The sequence below is a fragment of the Strix uralensis genome, chromosome 36 (assembly GCF_047716275.1).
Source record: "Strix uralensis isolate ZFMK-TIS-50842 chromosome 36, bStrUra1, whole genome shotgun sequence".
Classification (NCBI taxonomy): Eukaryota; Metazoa; Chordata; class Aves; order Strigiformes; family Strigidae; genus Strix; species Strix uralensis.
Window position 1 is genome coordinate 2134030 of NC_134007.1, and position 20744 is coordinate 2154773.

The following is a 20744-nucleotide window of genomic DNA, read 5'->3' on the forward strand; positions in this document are numbered from 1 at the left end:
CACGGACACCCCTTCCCTCATCATGTCACCAGTGAGGAAGAGATGAGATTTAATCATGAAGCGATTGGGTAAAAAGAAAAAAAAAATAAATCTACATCCGGTGAACGTCATCACCAGGTTCCTAATTGCAGGAAAACTGCAGGATCCGGCCTGTAATTTCCTCGCTCCTAACGAACCTCCTTGTCCCGTGGCAGGTATTTCGTGTCCTGCAAACAGCCACTACGAGATCTGCTCCCAGAGCTGCAGCCAGATCTGCAGCAGCATCTACACGCCAGTGAAATGCTCGGGGCGGTGCAGGGAGGGCTGCGTGTGCAACGAAGGCTTCGTGCTCAGCGGCGACGAGTGCGTCCCCATGTCCAAGTGCGGGTGCCTCAATCAGGACTTCTACTACAAGGTGGAGGAGACCTTCTTCCCCACCAAGCAGGAGCAATGCCAGTGCCAGACCGGCGGCACCGTGGCCTGCCAAAAATTTTCATGCCCCGAAGGCAGCGAAGGGAAAATCGTTGATGGCGTCTTCCAATGCCAACCTGTCACGCTTGGGGCCTGCGTGGCCACCGGTGACCGCAGCTATCTGTCCTTCGATGGGATGGTTTTTGACATCCCAGGCACCTGCTCCTACATCCTCACGGAGACCTGCAGCGGTGACGACGTTGTCAAACCCTTTGTTGTGAAAATCAAGAAGGAAGCCCGCCAGAAGAGGAAGGTCTCCGGCATCGAAACGTTGTCTGTTGAAGTCTACGGGCTCACCTTGACCTTGACACGAGGCAAGAGGGGAGATGTCATGGTAAGGCCGGGCTTTGTGGTCCACCTCTTTCTGGACACAAACGTGCCGGTGACAAAGTCTGTGGCCTCGCGTTGACCTTGACGCAAGGCGAGAGGGGAACCATCGCAGTAGGTCTGTGCTTCGTGGTCCGAAGCAAATATTTTGGTGGCAACACCTACAGGCTCATGTTGACCTCGGTGTGAGGCAACAAGGGGCCCGTCATGGCGGAGGGTGAAGCGCTGCTGTACCTCTTTTGGGTCGCGAGCGTGCTGGTGGCAAAGTCTACAGGCTCACGCTGACCCTGGCGTGAAGCCACATGGCCACAGTAAGGCCACATTTTGTGGTCCACCTCTTTGCGGGTGCCCAAAAACTGTTTTAAATTGATGGAGGGAAGACCTCACCCCTATCTCCGAGCCAAAGCCATGCTCAGCCCCGCTTTGTCTTCCAGGTGCAAAGTGGGAGCCATAAATTTGTTAAAAGGTTGGTTGGAAGGTGTTTCCCCCGATGTTTTTTTGCTTCTACCTCCACGGTTTTCTCCTGGTAGTGTCCTTGAGGCTCACCGGAGGATTTTTCTCTCCCCATCCCAGGTGGGCCCCATATCCCACCACCTCCCAGCCATCCTGAGCAAGGGCCAAGTCCAAGTGCACCAACATGGGACGGGCGTCCTGCTTCAGACTGACTTTGGCCTCGTCGTACACTATGACCTCCTCCACCACGTGACGGTCACGGTCCCGCAGAGCTACCGGGGCCACCTTTGTGGGCTCTGTGGCAACTACAACGGGGAACGCAACGACGATTTGCGTCTCCCCAGTGGCCAACAGGCCCCCACCGTGATGGCCTTTGGCTCTGCCTGGAAAACGCCTGACGTGCCTTGCAGCGACGACTGCCCCAAGGACGACTGTCCCGTCTGCAACAAGGAGAAGAAGCTGATCTTCCAAAAACCCTACTACTGCGGCATCCTCACGGTCCCAAAGGGCCCCTTCGACTCCTGCCACCACCTCATCGACCCCGCCCTGTATTTCGAAGCTTGCCTCCATGACCTTTGCCTCGCCGAAGGGGACACCCATGTCCTCTGCCAGAGCATCCAGAGCTACGCCACCGCTTGCCAAGACGCCGGTGTCAGCATTGAGGCTTGGAGAAAACCATCCTTCTGCCGTAAGTGGGGGGTGGTGGGTGGGAAACGTCCTCCGCGGCCGGGAAATCACATTTCGTTGGGATTAATTGAAAAATAGACGGGGTTTTGTAACTTATTTCTAAGGGACGTTGGGGCTGGGGGTCTGCACTGGCCACCCTCGATGTGTGGGGTGACACAAATGGTGCTGTTGGGTTGGGAGGATGATAATGGCACGAAAATAATTACACCTGGGAAAAGGCACCGCGAGGGAGTACGTTTCCGTTGGCATTGGGGATAAACGAGAAAAGCCACCACGAGTGGATTTTCATCGGCATTTTGGGCACCAAACGGGTGCGTTTTTGCTGGCTTGGGGTGAAAATGGGAAAAGCCAACGCACGTGCCAACGGGATGAACTTTCATCGACGCTGGGGGCAAAGGGGAAAAGCCAACCCCAAGAAAACTTCACCTGGTTGGTGCTCGCGTTGGTTTTTCCCGCTTGTCCCCAACACCAAGAGCCAACGGGTTGGATTTTCATCAGCGTTTGGGCTCTGCCATCTCCCCCGGGTGCAACCCTGGGCTGGCACCGCTCTTCCACCCAACGTTCAACCTTGGGCTTCTCATCTTTCTCCTTCCAGCCCTCAGCTGCCCGGCCAACAGCAGCTACTCCCTCTGCACCAACCTCTGCGTCAACAGTTGCACAGGGCTTGTAGATGCCTCCAAATGCCCCAAAACCTGCGTCGAAGGCTGCCGCTGCGAGGACGGGTACATTTTTGACGGGCAGGGCTGCGTTCCCAAGGACCAGTGCGGATGCTTTGTGGACGGGAATTATTACAAGGTAGTCATCTCCCTGAGTTTGGGGGGGTTTGGGGGTTTTTTAATAACATTTGCCTCCCACCTGCTCCAAAGGAGACGTGTGCATGGCCCAAAGTAGCCCGCAGAAACAAAAAAAAACCTCAAAATGTTCCATCTGCCGAGCGATTCTCTGGCGTCATATGAAGAAAATCAGGATGTTTCCATCTCTTTTATCGCTTGGCATAAAAGTGCTAGCACAGATGTGGATAAGAGCAACACTTTCTGCAGCTGAAAGCGCTAAAAAATAATATTTTTCCTTCAGAGGAGGTGGAAGAGGGCAAAGGGATGGGGGTTTTTTTGCCTTTTTTTTTTCCTTGCAACAAAAGCGATAAATTCCCCGGCAATTTTGCTGTTTGCAAAGCCGCTTATTCTCTCCAGCAGGCCTCAATATATAATTTTTTTTTCCCCTTTCACGTGTTTTTATGCATTTCTGCGCGACGCTGTTTACTCTCATCGCCACGCTTTGCAACCTCTCGCCCTGCAGCCCCACGAGTTGGTCTTGGAGGAGAACTGCCAGAAGCGTTGCACGTGTGACCCCAGGGAGGGTTTGTCTTGCACCGACCACAGCTGCACCGGCGACGAAACCTGCGAAATCCGGGATGGGGTCTTGAAGTGCATCAATCAAAGTAAGGAAAAATGGGGTTGTTTGAGTGAAAAAATAAATAAATAAAGGGATCTTGGAGCCAGAGGAGATCTTGGCGGTCGTCTGGATGTTTAATTTAGAGGTGCTGAGGTGAAAGCCCTACAGCAAGAACAGAATTTTGGAGGCTACAATCCCAAACCCAACCCTCAGAGGGTCAGGGATGGGGTGGGAGAATTTTGGAGGCCACAGATCCCATCTCCAACCCTCAGAGGGTCAGGGATGAGGTGGGAGAATTTTGGAGGCCACAGATCCCATCTCCACCCCTCAGAGGGTCAGGGATGAGGTGGGAGAATTCTGGAGGCCACAGATCCCATCTCCACCCCTCAGAGGGTCAGGGATGGGGTGGGAGAATTCTGGAGGCCACAGATCCTGTCTCCAACCTGCAGAGGGTCAGGGGTGGGTGGGAGAATTTTGGAGGCCACAGATCCCGTCTCCAACCCTCAGAGGGTCAGGGATGGGGTGGGAGAATTTTGGAGGAGCAAAATGCTTCAGAAAAGTCACCCCTTGGCTTTGCATTCGCTCACGTGAACATGAAGGAACTCACGTGTCCTAATTTAACCATGGTGGCACCTTGTTCTTGAAGGATGAACCCAATCTCGACACTTTTTTCCAAGTAATGAGGGGAAAAACAGCTGAAAAGGGGAAACTTGGGGTTGGCAATGGATTGTTCTGCTCTGATTTACATCTCGGAGCTGCCAAAGTCCAAGGGGGAGCAGAAGACACTTGGGGGACCTCAACGCTGGTGATGATGCTGGTTTGCGAGGTGGCGTGGGATGTGCCCCCCCCCAGGACATCTCCCATGGTTTCTCCCGTGGTTTCTTCTCCTTCCAGACCCCTGCAAAGCCCTTCGGTGCCGGCCCAAGGAGAAGTGCAAGTTCACGGGCAGACAAGCCAGGTGTGTCCCATCCCTGGTTTCCACCTGCTGGGCTTGGGGTGACCCCCACTACAAAAGCTTCGATGGGCTGAATTTCGACTTCCAAGGCACCTGCACCTACACCATGGCCGAATCCTGCGGGAACGACACCACCTTGGTGCCCTTCAAGGTGGAGGGCAAGAACGACATCCGCGGTGGTGTGAAATCCGTCTCCTACGTGGGCTTGGCCAACATCAAGGTCTACGGTCAACATGTCTCCATCCACCGGAAGGAAGTGGGCAAAGTCAGGGTGAGTTGGCCTAAAATGGAGGGAAAATTGGCTTTTTGCCAGCTCTTTTTTCATACATTTCTTCCCCATCGCCTTTTTGGTCCGTTAAGTTCAACACCTCCGTCAGGGCCACCATTATTTTTGGTTAAATCACTCCAACGGGAACGTGGATTTTTAAAAGGTTGGGCTACGCTGGGAAGACGCTGCCTTGCGTGGGGCAACCTGAGGTCGTTTTCTGCCCCTTGGGGAAGCCAAAACCACCAAAGGTGGCTACAGCAGGCGTCCAAGAAACCTCAGAGCGGGTGGAACTTGCACACCGTTACAAGGTGACTGCAAGGGGGCTTGGGGAGGTGTGGCTGGAGCTGTCTGGAAGAGAAGGATCTGGGGGTTCTAGTTGACAAGCAGCTGACCATGAGCCAGCAGTGTGCCCAGGTGGCCAAGAAAGCCAACGGCATCCTGGCCTGGATTAGGAATAGTGTGGCCAGCAGAAGCAGGGAGGTGATAGTCCCCCTGTGCTCTGCACTGGTGAGGCCACACCTGGAGTGTTGTGTCCAGTTTTGGGCACCTCAACACAAGAGAGATCTCGAGGGGCTGGAGCGAGGGCAGAGGAGGGCAACGAGGTGGGGAAGGGGCTGGAGAATAAATCCTGTGAGGAGCGATGGAAGGAGCTGGGACTGTTCAGTGTGAGGAGGAGAAGGGGAGGGGAGACCTCATCACTCTCTGCAGCTCCCTGAAAGGACGTTGTGGAGAGGTTGGTGCTGGTCTCTGCTCCCAGGGAATTAGTGACAGAATGAGAGGGAACGGCTTTAAACTGTAACAGGGGAGGTTCAGACTGGACATGAGGAAAAAATGTTTCCCAGAAAGAGTGGTCAGAGAGTGGAATAGGCTGCCCAGGGAGGGGGTGGAGTCCCCACCCCTGGGTGTGTTTAAGGGCCGTTTGGATGAGCTGTGGGGGGATGTGGGGTAGGGGAGAACTTTGTAGAGTCGGGCTGAGGGTTGGACTCGATGATCCCGAGGGGCTTTTCCAACCTGAATGATTCTGGGATTCTGTGGTTCAATGGCTGCACCCTGCTGCGAGGCGACTGCAGGGTGCTGCAAGAACTTTCAGGGTGCTGCAAGGTGTCTGCACGCACCCCAGCAGCAACCGCCCTCCGCGAGGCGACCGCTCGCCGCCGCTCACCGCGGCTGCGGAATCGATTCTCACGCCCCGGCGAGGCGAGCGCTGCTGCAGCCCCAGGGCCTGCGGTCGGGGTGCTGACGTCCGGTGCTCCCCACCCGCAGGTGAACGGGGTGGTGACGCTGCTCCCGGTGAGCCTGGAGGACGGGAAGGTGAACGTGACCCAGAGCGGGTTCAACGCCGCGTTGGAGACGGATTTTGGGCTGCGGGTGACGTACGACTGGAACTGGCATCTGCAGATCGACCTCCCCAGCAGCTACTACAAACACACGTGCGGCCTCTGCGGCAACTTCAACTTGAAGCCCGAGGACGACGTCCCCCAGAAGGGCAAGGACGTCGCCTCTGTGGTGGCCTGGGCTGAAGGCTGGAAAGTCCCTGACGACGACGACCCGTTTTGTTGGGATTATTGCGAAGGAAACTGCCCGGTGTGTGAGGACGAGAAAAAGGAGCTGTACAGCGGCAACCACTACTGCGGCCTCATCAAAAAAACCTTCCAGGGGCCCTTCAAGGCTTGTCACGACGTCGTCAACCCGCGGGATTTCTACCGCAACTGCCTCTATGACGTGTGCTTGAACGACGGGGCGAAAAAAATCCTCTGCCAGGTGCTGGAGGCTTATGCAACCACCTGCAAGAAGCACGGGGCCGTGGTGCACGACTGGAGGACGCCGTCGGGCTGCCGTAAGCAACGGGCTCGCTGCTCGGTGGATGTGGCGGGGAAGGGGGGGGGTGGGTGGCAAAGAAAGGGAAGAGCGAGCGCGGGATGAGGCGTGCGAAGGGCTCGGTGGTGTTTGCGCGGGGGAATGACCCGCTCTGGGGTGTGGCGTGTGAAAGAGTCGTTGCTTTTGCGTGGGGGAGTGTCCATCCGCGGGATGTTGCGGGCAGGGTGCTCGGTGCATTCACACGGCGTAATATCCATCCGCGGGATGTTGTACACAAAGAGTTCCGTGCATTCACACGGTGCAATATCCATCCGCAGGCCGTTGAGTGCAAAGAGTTTGGGACATTGCACACAAAGAGCTCGGTGCATTCACACAGTTGCGATATCCATCCGCGGGACGTTGCGTGCAGAGCACTCGGTGCATTCACGCAGTTGCAGTATCCATCCGCAGGACATTGCATGCAAAGAGCTCGTTGTATTCACACAGTGCAATATCCATCCGCCGGACATTGCGTGCAGAGCACTCAGAGCATTCACATTGCTGGTTGCAGTATCCATCCGCGGGATGCTGTACACAAAGAGTTCCGTGCATTCACACGGTGCAATATCCATCCGCGGGCTGTTGAGTGCAAAGAGTTTGGGACATTGCACACAAAGAGCTCGGTGCATTCACACAGTTGCGATATCCATCCGCGGGACGTTGCGTGCAGAGCACTCGGTGCATTCACACGGCGCAATACCCATCCGCGGGACGTTGCGTGCCAAGTGCTCATTGCACGAACTCTTTGCAATACTCATGTGATGCTGTTGCCTCCTCCCCCTCTAACTGCTCCGTTTCCTCCCCCCCCCCCCCAGCGTTACCCTGCCCTGACAACAGCCACTACGAAGCCTGTGGCAACGCCTGCCCGGCCACGTGCACCAACCGGGATGCGCCCGCCGCTTGCACCCAACCCTGCGTGGAGACCTGCGCCTGCAACGAGGGCTACGTCCTCAGCGGCGGCCAGTGCGTGGCGGTGGCCAGCTGCGGCTGCACCCGCGACGGTCACTACTACCGACCCGGTGAGGAGTTTTGGGCCGATGAGACCTGCCAATCGCGGTGCAGGTGTGACGCGGATTTGGGCATAGTGGTGTGCAAGGAAGCCGGCTGCAAGTTGGACGAGACGTGTGCCGTGGTGAAGGGCGTGCGGAGGTGCGTGGCCAAGAGCCGCTCCATCTGCGTGGCCACCGGCGACCCCCACTACACCACCTTCGACGGGCGCCGTTATGATTTCATGGGCACCTGCATCTACCAGTTGGCCGCCCTCTGCTCTGACAACCCCACCCTCGTCCCCTTCACCGTCACCGTGGAGAACAACAACCGGGGCAGCCGCTTGGTCTCGTACACCAAGGAGGTCACCTTGAAAGTCTACAACGTGACCTTCAGCCTCAGCCAGGTGCACCCCCAGAAGCTCAAGGTAGGGGAGGATGAGATGCCGGTGAGCTGCAAGGTCATTGCAGGGCCCCTGGGTGGGCTGCAAGGTCCTTGAATGACATTGGGTTGGGTTGTGAGGTTGTTGCATGACATCAGGTTGGGTTGCGAGGTCATTGTGTGACATTGAGTTGGGGTGCAAGGTCACCGCATGACCCCAGGTTGGGTTGCAAGGTCTTTGCGTGGTGTCCTGCTGGGTTTTGGGGTCATTGCAAGGCCCCTGGGTGGGCTGCAAGGCCCTTGAATGACTTTGGGTTGGGTTGTGAGGTTGTTGCATGACATCAGGTTGGGTTGCGAGGTCATTGTGTGACATTGAGTTGGGGTGCAAGGTCACCGCATGACCCCAGGTTGGGTTGCAAGGTCTTTGCGTGGTGTCCTGCTGGGTTTTGGGGTCATTGCAAGGCCCCTGGGTGGGCTGCAAGGCCCTTGAATGACTTTGGGTTGGGTTGTAAGGTCATTGCATGACATCGTGTTGGGTTGTGAGCTCATTGTATGACATCAGGTTGGGTTGCGACGTCGTTGCATGACATGGGGTTGGGGTGCAAGGTCACTGTGTGGTGTCCTGCTGGGTTGCAAGGTCATTGCAAGGCCCCTGGGTGGGCTGCAAGGTCCTTGAATGACATTGGGTTGGGTTGTGAGGTCGTTGCATGACATGGAGTTGGGTTGCGAGGTCGCTGCGTGGTGTCCTGCTGGGTTGCGAGCTTGTGTGGTGCTCAGGTGGGCTGCAAGCTCATTGCACGATGGTTTGCAAGGTCATTGGTCGGCATCTGGGTGGATTTCAAGGTTGTGTGGCCCACGGTTGAGTTGTGAGCTCGTCGCGGGGCATCTTGGTGGCCTTCAAAGTTGTCGCGTGGCATCATGCAACCCCCGTCGCCCTTCCAGGTCGACGGGGTCCTGGTGGAGCTGCCCTACAACCACGACGACAAGATCCACGTCTACCTCAGCGGCCTCCACGGCTTCATCAAGACCGATTTTGACGTCATTGTCACCTTCGACTGGTACAGCTACGCCAGGGTCATCATCCCCACCACCTACTCCCGGGCCGTCTGCGGCCTCTGCGGCAACGCCGACGGCAACCCCGACGACGACTTGGCTTCGCGCGACGGGCAGCAGGCGACCGACGTCATCCAATTTGCCGACTCCTGGAAGGTGGCCGACGTCCCCGGTTGTTCGGCCGGTTGTACCAAAGATTGCAAATTTTGCACCGAAGCGGAGAAACGCCCCTACCGGGGTGACAAACACTGCGGGCTCCTGGTGAAGAAACAGGGTCCCTTCTCCGCCTGTCACGGCACCATCGACCCGGACCCCTACTTCAACAATTGTCTCTTCGACACCTGCCTCTACAAGGGGCATCAGGAAACCGTCTGCCACTCCATCAGCGCCTACGTCACCGCCTGCCAGAGCCGGGGCATCCGCATCGGCCGCTGGCGCACCGCCGCCTTCTGCAGTACGTGGAGCTCGGGGCAGGGCGACCTCCGCGGCGGGTTGTGGCCACAAAAACTTTTAATTTTTGCACAAACGAAGGGTTTGGGGCTCGCACGCACGAAGGTTTTCTAGCTGGCGCGGTCGCGGTTGGGTTGGGGGCTCACGTGCGCGAAGGCTGTCTGGTTTGCGCGGAGGTTTTGGGGCTGGCACGCACGGATTTGGGGCTCGCGCGCACAAATTATTCGGGGTTTACACACACAAATTTTTTGGGGCTTGTGTCTACAAATTATTTGGGAATTTTGTGAGGAAATTATTTGGGGTTTGCACACACAAATTATCTGAGTTTTACACACACAAATTATTTGGGGCTCGTGTGTACAAATTATTTGGGAATTTTGTGCACAAATTATTTGGATTTTGCACACACAGATTGTTTGGGAATTTTGTGCACAAATTATTTGGGACTTTCACACAAATTATTTGGGGCTTTCACACATGAATTATTTGGGAATTTTGTGAGGAAATTATTTGGGGTTTGCACACACAAATTATTTGGGGCTCGTGTGCACAAATTATTTGGGAATTTTGTGCACAAATTATTTGGGGCTTTTACACACAAATTATTTGGGGCTCGTACGCACAAATTATTTGGGAATTTTGTGCAGAAATTATTTGGGTTTTGCACACACAGATTATTTGGGGCTCGTGTGCACAAATTATTTGGGAATTTTGTGCACAAATTATTTGGGACTTTCACACAAATTATTTGGGGCTCGTACGCACAAATTATTTGGGAATTTTGTGCAGAAATTGTCTGGGTTTTGCACACACAGATTATTTGGGAATTTTGTGCACAAATTATTTGGGACCTTCACACAAATTATTTGGGGCTTTCACACACAAATTATTTGGGGCTCGTACACACAAATTATTTGGGGTTTGCACACACAAATTATTTGGGGAATTTTGTGCACAAATTATTTGGGACTTTCACACTAATTATTTGGGGCTCGTACACACAAATTATTTGGGAATTTTGTGCAGAAATTATCTGGGTTTTGCACACACAGATTATTTGGGGCTCATGTGCACAAATTATTTGGGGATTGTGTGTACAAATTATTTGGAGTTTGCACACACAGATTATTTGGGGTTTGCACACACAAATTATTTGGGAATTTTGTGCCCAAATTATTTGGGACTTGCACAAATTATTTGAGGCTCGTAGGCACAAATTATTTGGGTTTTGCACGCACAAATTATTTGGGGCTCATGTGCACAAATTATTTGAGACTTACACGCACAAATTATTTGGGCCTTGTAGACACAAATTATTTGGGAATTTTGTGCAGAAATTATTTGGGTTTTGCACGCACGAATTATTTGGGGCTTGTGTCTACAAATTATTTGGGACTCGCACACACAGATTATTTGTGGTTTGCACACACAAATTATTTGGGAATTTTGTGAGGAAATTATTTGGGGTTTGCACACACAAATTATTTGGGGCTCGTGTGCACAAATTATTTGGGAATTTTGTGCACAAATTATTTGGGGCTTTTACACACAAATTATTTGGGGCTCGTGTGCACAAATTATTTGGGAATTTTGTGCAGAAATTATTTGGGTTTTGCACACACAAATTATTTGGGGCTCGTACGCACAAATTATTTGGGGTTTGCACACACAAATTATTTGGGAATTTTGTGCACAAATTATTTGGGACTTTCACACAAATTTTTTGGGGCTTTCACACACAAATTATTTGGGGCTCGTACGCACAAATTATTTGGGAATTTTGTGCACAAATCACTTGGGGTTTGCACGCCCGAAGGTTTTCTGGTTTGCACAGAGAGGTTGGGACTCGCACGCCCGAATCATTTGGGTCTCGCACACGCGAAGGCTCGTTTGCCCGAAGAGTTTTGGGGTTTGCGCGCGCGGGGGCTTTTTATTTTTCACAGGGTGGGGTTTAGGGTTTTGGACGATGCAACCACCCCCCCCCAATCTTGCTGATTTTTGCCACCCCCACAGACCTCGTCTGCCCCCTGAACCAGCACTACGAGCTCTGCGGCCCGGCCTGCCCGGCCACGTGCCGCGGCGACGCCGAAGGGGAGCCATGTGAGAAAAACGCGCCGTGCGCCGAGGGCTGCTTCTGCAACGACGGCTTCCTCCTGAGCGGCAGCCGCTGCGTCCCGCTGGCCCGCTGCGGCTGCTTGCACCGCGGCCGCTACTACAAGGCGGGCGAGGAGTTTTACGCCTGCCCCCGCTGCAGCGAGCGTTGCGTTTGCCAAGCCGACGGGGCGGTGGAGTGCCGGCCGGCGGGTTGCGCGGAGGGCGAGGAGTGCGGGGTGCAGGATGGGGTGCGGGGCTGCTACCCCAACGAGTGCGGGCGCTGCCAGGTGCTGGGCGCCGCGTCCTACAGCACCTTCGACGGGCACCCGCTGCATTTCGCCGGCACCTGCACCTACACGCTGGCGGCGGTCGAGGCCGACGGGCCCGAGGACCCGCTGGTGCCCTTCGCGGTGGAGATGGAGAAGGAGAGCGGCGAGGAGGGGCCGCTCATCCGCCGGCTGCTGGTCACCGTGCACGGAGTCACCGTCGGCATGGCCAGGGGCACCCAGTGGGAGGTGACGGTGAGTGAGGCCGCTTCGGGGTGCAAAAATGGCTGCGGGGGGAGGAGGGGGGGGCGCGAATCCCGGCGGGGAAATACCCCCGCGAGCGCAAAACCCGCTTCGGGGTGCGGAGCAGGGTGCGGCGACGCCGTTTGCTGATGTTGGGGAGCGCTGCGGGATGCGCAAGGCCTGTTTTGGGGTGAAAACTCCCGTTTGGGGGGAACAGCAGGACAGGGAAATCCTGTTTTGGGGTGCAAATCCTCACAGCATGACAGGCAAATCCTGTTTTGGGGTGCAAAGCTGACGTTGGGGTGCGCAGCAGGACACACCAACCCCATTTTGGGGTGTGCACCCCACTTTGGGGTGCACAGTAGGATGTGGAAAGCCTGTTTTGGGGGAAAAACTCCGTTTTGGGGTGAAAACCTGACATTGGGGTGCACAGCAGGCTTTGCAAATTCTGGTTTGGGGTGCGACCCCCCAATTTGGGGTGCACAGCAGGATGTGCAATACCCATTTTGGGGTGAAAACCCCATTTTGGGGTGAAAACCTGACATTGGGGTGCACAGCAGGATACACAACCCCTGTTTTGGGGCAAAAACCCCATTTTGGGGTGAAAACCTGACATTAGGGTGCACAGCAGGCTTTGCAAATTCTTTTTTGGGGTGCGACCCCCCAATTTGGGGTGCACAGCAGGACGTGCAATGCCCATTTTGGGGTGAAAACCTGACTTTGGGGTGCACAGCAGGATACACAACCCCCATTTTGGGGTGAAAACCCCATTTTGGGGTGAAAACCTGATGTCGGGGTGCACAGCAGGCTTTGCAAATTCTATTTTGGGGTGCGACCCCCCAATTTGGGGTGCACAGCAGGACATGCAATGCCCATTTTGGGGTGAAAACCCCATTTTGGGGTGCAAACTTGACATTGGGGTGCACAGCAGGACACACCAACCTCATTTTGGGGTGAAAACACCATTTTGGGGTGAAAACCTGATGTTGGGGTGCACAGCAGGCTTTGCAAATTCTGTTTTGGGGTGCGACCCCCCAATTTGGGGTGCACAGCAGGATGTGCAATACCCATTTTGGGGTGAAAACCCCATTTTGGGGTGAAAACCTGACATTGGGGTGCACAGCAGGATACACAACCCCTGTTTTGGGGCAAAAACCCCATTTTGGGGTGAAAACCTGATGTCGGGGTGCACAGCAGGCTTTGCAAATTCTATTTTGGGGTGCGACCCCCCAATTTGGGGTGCACAGCAGGACGTGCAAACCCCATTTTAGGGTGAAACCCCCATTTTGGGGTGAAAACCTGACTTTGGGGTGCACAGCAGGATACACAACCCCCATTTTGGGGTGAAAACCCCATTTTGGGGTGAAAACCTGACATTGGGGTGCACAGCAGGCTTTGCAAATTCTTTTTTGGGGTGCGACCCCCCAATTTGGGGTGCACAGCAGGACGTGCAATGGCCATTTTGGGGTGAAAACCCCATTTTGGGGTGAAAACCTGACTTTGGGGTGCACAGCAGGACACACCAACCTCATTTTGGGGTGAAAACACCATTTTGGGGTGAAAACCTGACTTTGGGGTGCAAACCTGACTTTGGGGTGCACAGCAGGACGTGCAACCCCCATTTTGGGGCCAAAACCCCATTTTGGGGTGAAAACCTGACTTTGGGGTGCACAGCAGGACACCCACCCCCCCGTTTTGGGGTGAAAACCCCCATTTTGGGGTGCAAACCTGACGTTGGGGTGCACAGCAGGGCACACACCCCCGGTTTTGGGGTGAAAACACCACTTTGGGGTGCCACCACCCCGCTTTGGGCCACGCCCTCACGCCTCTTTCTTCCCCCCCCCCCCCCCCCCGCAGGTGGACGGCGAGCGGCACCTGCTCCCGCTGGCGGTGGCCCAGGGGGCCGTGGTGGTGGCCCAGGAGGGTCCCTACCGGGTGCTGCAGGCCCGGGGGGGCCTCAAACTCCTCTACGACAGCCTCGGCTACGCGGTGCTGACCCTCCCCGTGGCCTTTCGCCGCCGCCCCCGCGGCCTCTGCGGCAACTTCGACGGCGACGCCGGCAACGACGCGGCCACCCCGGTCGAGTTAGGAGCCACCTGGGGCACCCTGACGCCCTCCTGCACCCACGGCTCCCCCCTCCCTCCCCCCACTTGCCCCCCCGTCGAAGCGGAGCCTTGCGGGGTGCTGGCGGACGCGGCGGGTCCCTTCGTGGGGTGTCACGGGGTGGTGGCGCCCCAGCAGCACGTGGCCACCTGCCTGAGGGAGCGATGTGGCTACCGGGGCGCCGAGGCGGCCTGTCGGGGCTTGCAGGCCTACGCCGCCGCTTGCCAGGCGGCCGGCGGGCAACTGCGGGAGTGGCGGGAGGCCGCTGGCTGCCGTGAGTCACCGCGGGGCGGGGGGGGGGAGGTGGGAGCAGCGGGCGGTGAATTCTGAAAATGTTTGCGAGTTTCGGCAAGTTTTGGCAAACTTCTGCGCTTTTTTTGGCCGTTTTTGGCAAATTTTTGCAAAATCGCGGCAAATTTTTGCGATTTTTTACGGGTTTTGCGATTTTGGACATTTTGGGGCAAATGTTTGCAAATTTGTGTGCTACTTTTGCGTGTTTTTTGCAATTTTTTGCAAAATGCACATTTTGGCAATGTTTTCCAAATTGCAATTTTTTTGCAAATTTTTTACAATTTTGCACAAATTTTTCCATTTTTTTCCAATTTTTTCCATTTTTTGCAATTTTTTACTTTTTCTGAAATGTTTGCAAATTTTTTGCCTTATTTTGGCACAGGTTTTGCCATTTTTGGCAAAAGTTTGCACATTTTTGCAATGTTTTGCAAATTTTTGCAATTTTTTATATTTTCTGCAATTTTTTACATTTTTTATAAGTGCAAGTTTTTGCATTATTGTTGCACTTTTTTTGCAATTTTTTGCAATATGTTTGCACATTTTTGCAATTTTTGGCAAATTGTTTACAATTTTTTGCAATTTTTTGCAATTTTTTAATATTTGCAATTTTTACATTTTTTACAAATGTTTGAATTATTTTTGCACAGTTTTTGCAATTTTTTGCAAAATGCATATTTTTGCAATTTTTTACAATTTTTGGCAAATTTTTGGCATTTTGCAATTTTTTACATTTTTACAAATGTTTGCAAATTTTTGCATTATTTTTGCACACTTTCTGCAATTTTTTGTAAATTTTTGCAATTTTTTCCCTTTTTTGCAATTTTTTGGCAGATTTTTGCAAGTTTTTACATTTTTTACAAATGCTTGCAAATTTTTACATTATTTTTGCAAGGTTTTTGCAATTTTTTGCAAATTTTAGCATTATTTTTGCATTTTTTTGCAATTTTTTGCAGTTTTTGCAAATTTTTTGCAGATTTTTGCCATTTTTTACATTTCTTGGAAATGTTTGCAAATTTTTGCATTATTTTTGCACTTTTTTTGCAATTTTTTGCAAAACGTTTGCACACTTTTGCTATTTTTTGCAATTTTTTGCAAATTTTTGCGATTTTTTTTGCAATTTTTTTGCATTTTTTGCAATTTTTTGCAATTTTTTGCAAATTTTTGCAAATTTTTGCGATTTTTTTTGCAATTTTTTTGCATTTTTTGCAAATTTTTGCAATTTTTTGCAATTTTTTGCAATTTTTTGCGAATCTTTGCGAATTTTCACAAGGGGGCGGGCGGCTGCATGCAAACCCTGGGTTTGCTTCGCATTTTTCTCGCAGCCGGGTGTGGCCGGGAGGGGGATTTTCTTGCGCCCCGCGTTGCCGGAGCGGCCGCCGCGCAACCTCTGCGTCGCTTTTTCGCGGAAAATGAGTTCGAAAATGCACAAACGCTAAACCTGCCGCTTTCCTCCCCCCCTTTCTCCGCCCGCCAGCGCTCGCCTGCCCTCGCAACAGCCACTACGAGCTCTGCACCCGCAGCTGCGACCAGACCTGCGCCAGCCTCTCCGCCAGCACCCCCTGCGCCCCCAAATGCTTCGAGGGCTGCCGCTGCGACGACGGCTTCCTCTTCAACGGCGCCGAGTGCGTCCGCATGGAGTCCTGCGGGTGCCTGCGCCGCGGCCGCTACTTCCAGGTGGGTGCTGGCGGGCAGGATCGCACCCCTGCCAAGGGACCCTCGCACCCCGCAAGGGGAGAGTTGCACCCCTGCGGGCCCTGCGGGCGCTTGCAAGAGCAAACGCCGTCGCACGCTGCATTTCCGCGCCCGTCGGTGGTCCTCGCAAGGAGGAGGCAGGTTGCACGCCGCGTTTCTGTGCCCATTTTCAGCTTTTACAAGAGCAAAACCCGTCACACGCCGCGTTTCTTTGTACATTTTCACTCCTTGCACGGAGGACGCCGGTTGCACGGCGCGTTTCTGTGCGCATTTTCAGCTTTTACAAGTTCAAACCCCGTCACACGCCGCATTTTTGTGCCCATTTGTGGTCCTCGCAAGGAGGAGGCAGGTTGCACACCGCGTTTCTGTGCCCATTTTCAGCTTTTACAAGAGCAAAACCCGTCACACGCCGCATTTCTTTGCACATTTTCACTCCTTGCACGGAGGACTCCGGTTGCACGGCGCGTTTCTGTGCGCATTTGCAACTTTTGCAAGAGGAAAACCCGTCACACGCCGCATTTCTGTGCCCATTTGTAGCTTTTACAAGTTCAAACCCCGTCACATGCCGCATTTTTATGCCCATTTGTGGTCCTCGCAAGGAGGACGCGGGTCACGCGCCGCGTTTCTTCACATTCTGCAACTTTTGCAATGGCAAAACCCGTTGCCCGTGGTGTTTTTTCTCCATTTTTCAAAAAATGCAAGGAGGAAACCTGTTTTTGTTGGCTGTCCCGCCCCGCAGATCGCCGAGACCATCCTCTCCGCCGACTGCAGCGAGCGGTGCACGTGCCGGGCAGCCGGGGGCATGCAGTGCCGCCCGGCTGGTTGCCCCTTTGGCCAAGTGTGTGGCCTCAAAGATGGCGTCCGGAGCTGCGTGGAGCAACCGGGACGCTGCACCCTGGCCCCCGCCACCCGCTTCATCTCCTTCGACGGGGCCACCGGCACCACCACGGCCACCGGCATCTACGTGTTGTCCACCCTGTGTGACCCTCAGCACCCTGCCTGGTTCCGGATCTTGGCCAACGTCGTGGAGAACTGGGACTGGCCAACCGTGATGACCCTTCACCTCTTCAGCTCCAAGGCCTTCATCACCATCAAGAGGGACAAGAACATCTGGGTAGGTCGTCCCCACCCTGCTGCCACCGGAAAAGTCCCCACCCTGCCCTTAATTGCAACCAAAATAAGCAAAAATCATGGTTTTCCACCAATATATTGCAAGGTCCATCCGTGTCACACAAGGGAAGCACCTACATGGGCTGTTCTCCATCCCGCCATCAGCCTCACATCTCCACACACCGGCCCACGCCTTCAATTTGACCAAAACTGCCTTTTTTCCACCAAATTCAAGCAAAGGAAACACCCACGTGTGTTGTCCCTCATCCCGCCATCACCTTCCACTCTCCATGCAACTGCCCACCCCTTCATTTTGACCAAAACTGCCTTTTTTTCCACCAACTGAAGTCAAGAGAAGGCTGTGCAAGTGTGACCCTTCACCCCAACATCATCATAAGATGTCCGTGAATTTTCCCCTCCCTTCATTTTAACCAAAATTGCCTCTTTCCGCACAAAGAAAGCATCCACGTGTACTCTTCTTCATCCCACCATCATCATCAAGATGTCCACACGTCGATCCGCTCCTTCATTTTGACCAAAACAGGCTTTTTTCCAGCCATTTCATGCAAGCAAAGCACCCACGGGTGTTGTCCTCCAGCCCACCATCATCAAGAGATCTCCATGCATCCGCTCAGCCCTTTACATTGACCAAAATTGCCCTTTTTTTCCAGTAAAGGAAGCACCCATGGGTGCCCTCCTTCACCTTAACCCCGTGGAGGGAACCTGGGTGTCCAGGTCCTCACCCCACCCCTGTCCCCAAGCAGGAACGAACCCCATGAGATCAACCTTCACTCCCACCTCCATCCCACGTACCCCCCCTAGGGCGCTTTACGTCACTTCTCCCTACCTAAAATGGAGGGATTTCACCCCATTTTGGGCTCCACCAAAGGAATGACCTATTTCCTGGCTTTTTCACCCCACTTTTAAATTTATTTCAATGTTGTGTTGCGTGGAGCTATGCTCTCCTTACTGGTGTCTTCTCCAGGTCAATGGGGTCCCGGCCACCCTCCCTGTGGACGTCTCCAGCACGTTGACCATCACGGAGACCCGGGGCACCATCTGGATCACCCAAAAACCCGAATTTGTCCTTGGCCTCAGCCCCACGGGGGAGGTGACGCTGACGGTGGCCCACGACCTGAGCAAACATCTCTGTGGCTTCTGCGGCAACTACGATGGCAACGCGGCCGATGACCTCCGAGGGCCTGATGGGAAATTGGTGGGGGATGTGGTGGCGCTGGCCAAGGCCTGGAGAGCACCTGACCTCACCTGCGTAAGTGTCCCCAGGAGGTGACAACATGGGTCTTGATTTGGGTGATATTCATCTTCTTTTGGGTCCTAGCTTGGTCTTGGTTCTGTCCCCGTGGGTCTTGGTGCCACCACGGTGAAGAAATGACCATCAGTTGCCCCCTTACCTTCATATTAACCAAAATTGCTTTTTTTCCCACCAATTCCACTCAAGAGAAGCACCCACATTTGTTGTCTTCATCATCGAGATGTCCACACGTTGACCCACTCCTTCATTTTGACCAAATCAGGCTTTTTTCCAGCCGTTTTGTGCAAGTGAGGCACCCACAGGTGTTGTCCTTCATCCCACCATCATCAAGAGATCTTCATCCATCAGCCCATCCCTTCAGATTAACCAAAATTGCCTTTTTTCCAACAGTTTCCTGCAAGGGAAGCCCCCACAGGTGCCACCCTTCATCCTACCATCATCATGAAATGTCCATCTATTGGCCCACCTCTTCATTTTAACCAAAATTGCCTTTTTCTCACCCATTTCATTCAAGAGAAACGCCCACGGTTGTTGTCTTCATCATCAAGAGATGTCCATGCATTGACCCATCTTCCCATTTTGACCCAAATCATCCTTTTTCCCCCCTAATTTCACGTACACCTGTTGTCCTTCATCCCACCATCATCAAGAGGTCTTCATCCATCCCTTCAGATTAACCAAAATCACCTTGTTTTCCACCAATTTAATGCAAGAGAAGCCCCCACAGGTGCCTTCTTCATCTCCGTGTCACCAACAGTTCCTCATCTATTGCCCCATTTCTTAATCTTAACCAAAATCATGATTTTTCCCACCAATTTCATGCAAGAGAAACCCCCACGACTGCCACACTTCATATTAACCAAAATAGCCCTTTTTCCCCTCAAATCAGGCCCCGAAATCACCTGCAAGGAACCGATGGGTTCGTTGTTGGATGCCGTCATCATGTGTGAGGAAACAGGGAGAAATGCCTCAAAAAATGGAGGGGGGGGGGGGCTGCAAAAAAAGAGAAGGAAAAGCCCCCCAAAAGGGGTGGGAAAGCTCAAAAAAAGGGGAAAGCCCCTAAAATGGGGGGGATTAACCTTTTATTTTCTCTTTTTTTTGGCTCAGTGATGCAGAAAAACGGGATTTAAGGCAGCTGGAAATGGGACAACGCGTCTCGTCGCTGAGGTCATTGCGACAAAACCGAAGCAGATATGAAAAAAATTATATTCCCTCCCCAATTTGAGGTTTTTATTCCCCCCCCCCCCCCCCCAAAAAAAAAAAAAAATTAAAATTTGGAGAATCCGCCCCGGCCTTCGTTTTGCAATTAAATCACTGCAATTAAGGGGAAAAAAAAAAATATATATAAGAGCGTTGGAAAGGTGTTACGGGGAAGTGAGGGCTCCTGGGTGGGGGTGGGGGGGTCCCGGATGCCCGGGTCCCCTGGGGGGGGGGGGGGGTGGGGTGTTTCCGGGACGCCTGGGTCCCCTGCCAGCCCCGTCCCGCCCCAGGCGCCTCTTGGCCCCCCCTGACCCGTTTCAGTCAATATTTTGCGTCACAGCCCTGTCCTGGGGGGGGGGGGGTGGCGTGGGGGGGCACCCGGATGCCTGAGTTCCACAGCGGGGGGGGGGGGGGGGGGAGGAGGCTCCCGGATACCTGAGTCCCCTCGGAAAGGGGGCGACCCCTCCCCAGTGTCCCCAGTCCCTCCCAGCACATCCTCGTGTCTCCCCCCAGTTCCTTCCAGTCTCCTCCAGTTTTTTCCAGTCGCTCCCAGTGTCCTCAGTCCCCCCCAGTGTCCTCAGACCCCACCCAGTCCCTTCCAATCTCTCCCAGTTTGTCCCAGTCCCCTCCAGTATGCCCCCCCGTCCCTCCCACTGCCCCCACTTCCCCCCACTGTGTCCCACTCGCCCCTAAATGTGTCCCCCGGCACATCCCAGTCTCTCCCCAGTCCCCCCCAGTCTCCCCCAGTGTGCCCCCAGTCCCTCCCAGTGTATCCCCACTCCCCCAGTGTCCCCCCCGTGTCCCCATTTCTCTCCAAATGTGGCCTCCAGTGTCTCCCCAGTTCCCTCCAGTCTCCCCCAGTATGCCCCCGCAGTGTTCCCAGTCCCTCCCAGTGCATTCCAGCCACCCCACAGTGTTCCAAATCCCACCCAGTTTGTCCCATATTCCCCCCCAGTGCCTCCCACTGTATCCCAGTGCCACCCAGTGTCCCTCTACAGGAGCCCACAGTCCATCCCAGTCCCCCCCAGTGGCGGTGTGGGCAGAGGCGGAACTGCCCGGGGCCCTGGGAGGTGCCATCTGGGGGGGTCTGTCCCCCCCTCCCCCCCCGGGCCTGTCCCCAGCCCTGTCCCCTCCCTGGGGATAAAAATGGCTCCAGCCACACCGCGGGCACTGACCAGCCCCATGGGACCCCGGTGAGTGCAGGGACACGGG

The 20744-nt window shown here is 54.1% G+C and overlaps 1 protein-coding gene across 1 annotated transcript in view; it reads left to right on the top strand.

Annotated features, from left to right (window-relative positions):
* The window catches only part of FCGBP (Fc gamma binding protein), a 28496-nt gene extending 8877 nt beyond the window's left edge, over positions 1-19619 (top strand). Inside the window, exons 8-21 of the mRNA XM_074854454.1 lie at positions 195-784; positions 1351-1918; positions 2513-2712; positions 3214-3355; positions 4204-4535; positions 5796-6369; positions 7205-7803; positions 8700-9264; positions 11274-11875; positions 13721-14240; positions 15732-15931; positions 16689-17063; positions 18045-18329; positions 19440-19619. Of these exons, the coding sequence (XP_074710555.1) occupies positions 195-784; positions 1351-1918; positions 2513-2712; positions 3214-3355; positions 4204-4535; positions 5796-6369; positions 7205-7803; positions 8700-9264; positions 11274-11875; positions 13721-14240; positions 15732-15931; positions 16689-17063; positions 18045-18329; positions 19440-19442 (5555 nt within the window). The 3' untranslated portion in view covers positions 19443-19619. The remainder of the gene's footprint in view (positions 1-194; positions 785-1350; positions 1919-2512; positions 2713-3213; positions 3356-4203; positions 4536-5795; positions 6370-7204; positions 7804-8699; positions 9265-11273; positions 11876-13720; positions 14241-15731; positions 15932-16688; positions 17064-18044; positions 18330-19439) is intronic.
* Positions 19620-20744: the final 1125 nt, after the last annotated feature.